The following is a 5,809-nucleotide window of genomic DNA, read 5'->3' as shown; positions in this document are numbered from 1 at the left end:
TTTTTTTGTGGAACTGGGGATTGAATTCAGGCCCTTGCGCTTGCCAGGGAAGTGCTTATTCCACTGAGCCATCTACCCGGCCCATTGACAACATTTGAAATCTCACATTGAAATATTTTTTAAATGATTTGGTTAAAATAACAAAAAGTTGTCTTTAGGAAATGCATTTGATTTACTCATTTTTATCCTTAACAGACCCATAAAATAGAATTAATCCTTTTAATAATGTTACTGTGTGTTAGTTTAGCAACTATCTATGGAAACAGTGTGGCAGTTTTTATGCTACTGTCAGGGAACAGCTTACTATGAAAAACAGAACTGTTTTATTTACCTATAGACAGAATAGTAGTGTCTTTCGGGATGGAGGTGGGAGAATTTCTTTGTACTTTTATTCCCTCGGAATAGTTAATTTAATGCTGAGTACATAACCATCTATATCTTTGCTTGTGTCTTTGGTGAACCACTTGCTTCTGCATTAATGCTCACATCAAAGTTAGACTACCTTCCAGTTCCTATCTTGTGAGGTTAAGTATTAAGTGAGAATGTGAAAGGTCAAAAATACTATTTTACAGAGATTTGCATTGTAATCAGTAGTTTTCAGCCAAAACTTAATTCAGATTGTTCAGGTACATTCAGATGTAATGCTGTACAGTGAGGTATATAATAAACCCTACCCCTTCTCTCTTGCTGTGCTAGGAATCTAGCCCAGGGCCTCATGCTTGGTAAGTGCTCTACCACTGAGCCATATCGTTTGTCCCAGAGCTATCTTTAAAAAGTTTCATTTGTTTATAGAATAGAACTAAATATGTTAAAAGTTAGGGCTAAGGGGAAAATAGAGGAGGATGAAGTGGCGATGTTAGGCAGGCAGTCATATTGTAGTTTTTAGTAAGTTACTCATTCTCATAGAAAAGGTGATATTCAAACAAAGACTTGAAAGAAATAATATGTACCAAACACAGGGAAAAGAGAGTAGTGTGACTTATCTTGTTTAAGGAACATCTTGGAAACTGAATGAGAGAGAGGACAAAAGTAGAACCAGATGATGTTGGAGAGGAAAAAAGGAACCAGATCATGGAACATTTAGGTAGGATGTTTAGACTTTGGTTTTTTTACTTATAGTTGAGATAGTTATAGTATTTCAGAATTTTGAAAGTAATGTGGCTAGAAGCCTAGGTGCCACTTTTCTAATAGCTTGAAAACTTCAGCTCTGTCTATCTGCCTGTCTGAGACAGAGTCTTAACTATGCAGTTCAGGCTGGCCTTGAGCTCACTTTGTAGCCCAGGCTGGTCTCAAACTTGCAATGATCTTCTGCCTCAGCTTCTGGAGTGCAAGGATTACAGGTGTGCACCACCACACCTGGCTGCTCAGCTGTGTATAGCTGAGAAAATTGTGTTTTTTAAAATTATTAATAGATATTTTAAAATAAATTTATTTTATACAAGGTCTCACTATGCAGTTTACACTCGTAATGATTCTCCTTTCTCAGCCTCCTCAGCACTGGGATTACAGGCGTGTGCCACCATGTTCAGTTTTGGTGGCTGGCACAGTACACCCACGGTTCTGGGGCTTGGCATGGCTTGTAGTACCAGGGTTCGAACTTGGGCCCTTGTGCTTGCCAGTCAGGCTTTTAGACCACTGTGCCTTCTCCCCAACCATGCCTGAGAAAATTATAAATTGAGAGTCTTTAAGTGTCCAAAAACTAATCATTATTTATGCTCCAGTCTTTAGGAATATAAAGCACAAGCATACTTTTCTTTGGAAATAATTAAGACCTGATGTTTTCCTGGTTTTTTGACGTCGTGATACAGATTGGCATGCTTCTTGTGGCTTCCCTCTTTCCCTTAGATTTCAGCTTTCTCTAGTTTGTCATTTTCTATTAGTTTATGTTTCCAAATTCACTGTCATCTTCCATTGTTCTGTTCTTTTTTGTGACTTCATTTAACAGAGAAATATATTTTTTCAGTTACCATAAGAAGATAGATAATACAGAAATTCACTTCCCAATATTAGAAAACAATACAAAACTGAAATGTTTGCACTGCTACTTCACTTTGACTTATAATACATCTTTCTAGTAGTTATTTTCATGAAAAAAAAGTCAGGCTTTTTAAAAAACCCTTAAAATACTAAATTTTAAAAATTTAGGGCCGGCAAGATAGCTTGGTGATCTAAGCATCTGCCTGGCAAGTGCAAGGACCTGGGTTTGAACCCCAGTACCGCATGCTACCCAGGGTGCACTGAGCTGACCAGAGACCAGGGGTGGTGGCACATGCCTATAATCTCAACACTGGAGAGGCTGAGAACAGGAGGGTCACTACAAGTGGGAGCTGCATAGTGAGACCCTGTACGAAATACATAAAATTAAAAAAATAAAAAAGTTATGGCAGTAAGAAGACATTCCTTGTTTATATGTGTAGAGTTTTAAAAAGTATCCTTTTTTTCTGCAAAGCCCATACTTTGAGGGACACTTTTGGAATAGGTTAGATTTGACAGCTCATTTCAGTGATTGAACTTCAGCAAATTAGTGTGCCTGAAATCTTAAGAACAAAGTTGGTTTATGAAAGCATATTTTTGTGGAAAGACCATATGGGTAGGAGATCTAGATTTAATTTTACTTCTTTATTAATAGATTTCAGAGCCAGGGATATAGCTCAGCAGCATAACTGCCTGCTTGGCAAGCACAAGGTTACGAGTATGATCCTTGGTACCGCAAAAAAAAAAAAAAAAAAAATTAAAGATACGAATTTCAAACCAGTAAATCATGTACTCTTTCTATACATTTCATTTGTAAAATGAAAGATGACATGTTAGTGTCTTAATTTTTAAAATTTCATGTTATTTTAAAAAATGTTTTGCTTTCCTACATAATAAGTATAATTAATTTTGAAATTTTATTTTTCATGCAGGTTAATGGTGCAATGTAAGAAACCTTTAAAAGTTTCTGATGAATTAGTACAGCAATATCAAATTAAAAACCAGTATATTTCAGCAATAGCATCTGATGCAGAACAAGAACCTAAAATTGATCCATATGCATTTGTTGAAGGAGATGAAGAATTCCTTTTTCCTGACAAAAAAGATAGACAAAATAGTGAGAGAGAAGCTGGAAAAAAACATAAGGTAAGAGAAATCACAGTATATCAGATCCCTGATGATTTTGGAGCACTACCTACTGATAATTGTATGCTTAGTAACACCCTTAACTCAGTTTTTCCCTTTCAGAATAAGTTAATCATTTTAATTTAGTTGTGTCTATTTTTTAATAGATTAAATAAGAACACTTAATGGCTGGTCTTTTATAATGAAAAGAGTTTTGTTTTACTATTTCTGGATTGGATAAAAAGTTTTAACTTCTGTCATAATTGATATCAGGGCATTTAAGTAGACTGCTTTGTCACTAAGTCTAAAAATATAAATGGGGCCAGGGAGATAGCTTAATGGCACAGTGCCTGCCTGGCATGTATGAGGTCCTGAGTTCAATTCTAGGTACCATAAATAAATACATATGGTGAATTACCAGTTTTCAAAGAGTAAATCTATTTCACTGAGTTTAACAATTTTATATTTTTGAATATGTGTTTAGGAATTTAAAAAGTCAAGTATATTTGAGGGTCTTCTAAGAGAACTTGATATGGTATTGCACTACTGTAATTCCTACTAGTTGGGAGGCTGAAGCCAGAGGATTGCAAGTTTGAAGGTGGGATCCTGTCTCAAAAAGGTATATAGAAGGTTGAGGCAGGAGGTTTGCAAGTTGAAGGGGGCAGCTTAGACAGGAAGATCTATCAAAAACTTTGGGGGGTGGGGACTGGGAATGTAGTTTTATACTCCTTTAATTGAATCCCCAGTACCAGCAGAAAAAAACCTTTTTTTAATTCGTGTGTGTGTGTGTGTGTGTGTGTGTGCGTGTATGGAAGGCTGCAGATACAATAGATACAATAGGAAAAGCATAGAGTTTATAGAGATTTTATAGATGTAGGTTAAAACTCCCACTCCTACTAGTAGCCATGATTCCTGGGCGATTCTTTAGATTCAGTCAGTCAGTCTGTCTGTCTGTCTGGCTCTCTCTCTCTCTGATGAGCATGCTACCTACTTGTTAACTACAAAAATCAGAAATACAATACATAGAACATTTAACAGACTGCTTGACACATGACTCAAAAATTGATAGATTTTGTTTTTGCTAAATTTTGTATTTTAGCCTATTGTGTAATATATTGTTTACAGGTAGAAGATGGCACATCTAGTGTTACAGTCTTATCACATGAAGAAGACGCTATGTCATTATTTAGCCCCTCTATTAAGCAAGGTAACACTTTTATTTCCTAATCAAAGTTAATTCATTTCAAAATCATTACTATAAACTGATCTGCTCTCAGCGGGCTTTTACTGTTTTTTTTTCATAATTCATATATTTTATAGGATGGATAGATGGATATATTTATCTATTGGGGGAAGAAAAGCAGCTAAGGTGATAGAAATTCATTTTTAAATTGTTGTCACTTTTTGTCTTCTTTATTTTACCCAGAGGACTTTTTGTCCTTTTCCTTTTTAATAAGAGATTACTATCCAAACTATAAAAGAACTCAAACATCTCACTAGAAAGACTAATGATTTTAAAAAATAAGCAAAGGATGTAATTATACTTTTCTCAAAAGAAGACTTACTTTTCTCAAAAGAAGACTTACTATGGCCAACAAGTATATGAAAAATGTTACACGTTACTAATCACCATGAAAATGCAGATTAAAACCACTGTGAAATACACCTCACACCCTATTACCAAAAGGACAAAAACATTTTTAAAATTAAATGGAGGCTGGGGATATAGCTCAGTGGTTTAAACACCTGCCTGGCAAGTGCAAGGTCTCGAGTTCAATCTCTGGTGCCGCTAAATAAATAAATATATTTTTTAAAAAGAAGTACTAGAAAGAAAAAGTAAACATTGTAATTGAGATGGATGGATGGAAGTAATTTGTGGCAACATATATGAACCTGGAGGACATTATTGTATTAAGTGAAATAAACCAGGCACGTAAAGACAAGTTCTGAATGATCGCACTTGTATATAGAGTCTTAAAAAGTATGGTATATAGGACTATCTATGGCTGTAGCTCAGTAGAGGAGTACTTAAGCTTGCCCAGTGCCCTGGGTTTGATCCCTAACACTACAAAGAAAAAGAAAAATGAGAAAATGAGGGACGGAGGGAGGGAGGGAAGAACAGAAAACAGAGAAGGCAGGAGAAAGAGAGGGAGTACTTCTTAAAAGTAGAGAATCAAATGTTCGTTACCAGAGACTGATGGATGAGGGATTGTAGAGATGTTGGTTAAAGTACACAAAATTTCAGTTAGGATGAATAAAATCAAGAGATGTATTATATATCGTGGTGTCTGTGACATCTTACAATGGGGAGCGTCATAAGTTAAACCCATAGTAAGTTGAAATAACACATATCAGAATTGCATTTGATATACCTACCAAACAGTTGTTTTGCTTAGCCTACCTTACATGTCCTCAGAACACTCACATTACTAATTTTTAATGAAATTATGACTATCATGTATTTTTAAGATTTATATCTGCTAAATACTGGCAAAAATACACTGTGGAGAACTCAGTTGTTTCTCATTATAAGGCTGACTGGGAATTGCATCCTGCCCTCTCTACTCAGCGTTGTAAGCATATTGTTCCACATATCACCAGCCCAGGAAAAGATCAAATTCAAAGTTGTATGGTTTCTAAAAAAAAAAAAAAAAAAAAAAAAAAAAAACCCAGACAAACAAACAGTCAAAAAAACCCTTCCAACTTAGAA

At 35.4% G+C, this 5,809-nt stretch overlaps 1 protein-coding gene across 3 annotated transcripts in view; it reads left to right on the top strand.

Annotated features, from left to right (window-relative positions):
- Nucleotides 1-5,809, top strand: part of Med13 (mediator complex subunit 13) — a 112,512-nt gene that overhangs the window by 61,164 nt on the left and 45,539 nt on the right. For all 3 annotated transcript variants that reach the window (XM_023703123.1, XM_004643027.2, XM_023703122.1), the window contains 2 exons: nt 2,907-3,120; nt 4,225-4,306. In XM_023703123.1, coding sequence (XP_023558891.1) covers nt 2,907-3,120; nt 4,225-4,306 — 296 coding nt within the window. The remainder of the gene's footprint in view (nt 1-2,906; nt 3,121-4,224; nt 4,307-5,809) is intronic.

This window comes from Octodon degus, unplaced genomic scaffold, assembly GCF_000260255.1.
Source record: "Octodon degus isolate 3935 unplaced genomic scaffold, OctDeg1.0 scaffold00164, whole genome shotgun sequence".
In the NCBI taxonomy this organism is placed as follows: domain Eukaryota; kingdom Metazoa; phylum Chordata; class Mammalia; order Rodentia; family Octodontidae; genus Octodon; species Octodon degus.
Note: the sequence above shows the minus strand (reverse complement) of the source record. Positions and strands in the feature narration are given on the sequence as shown.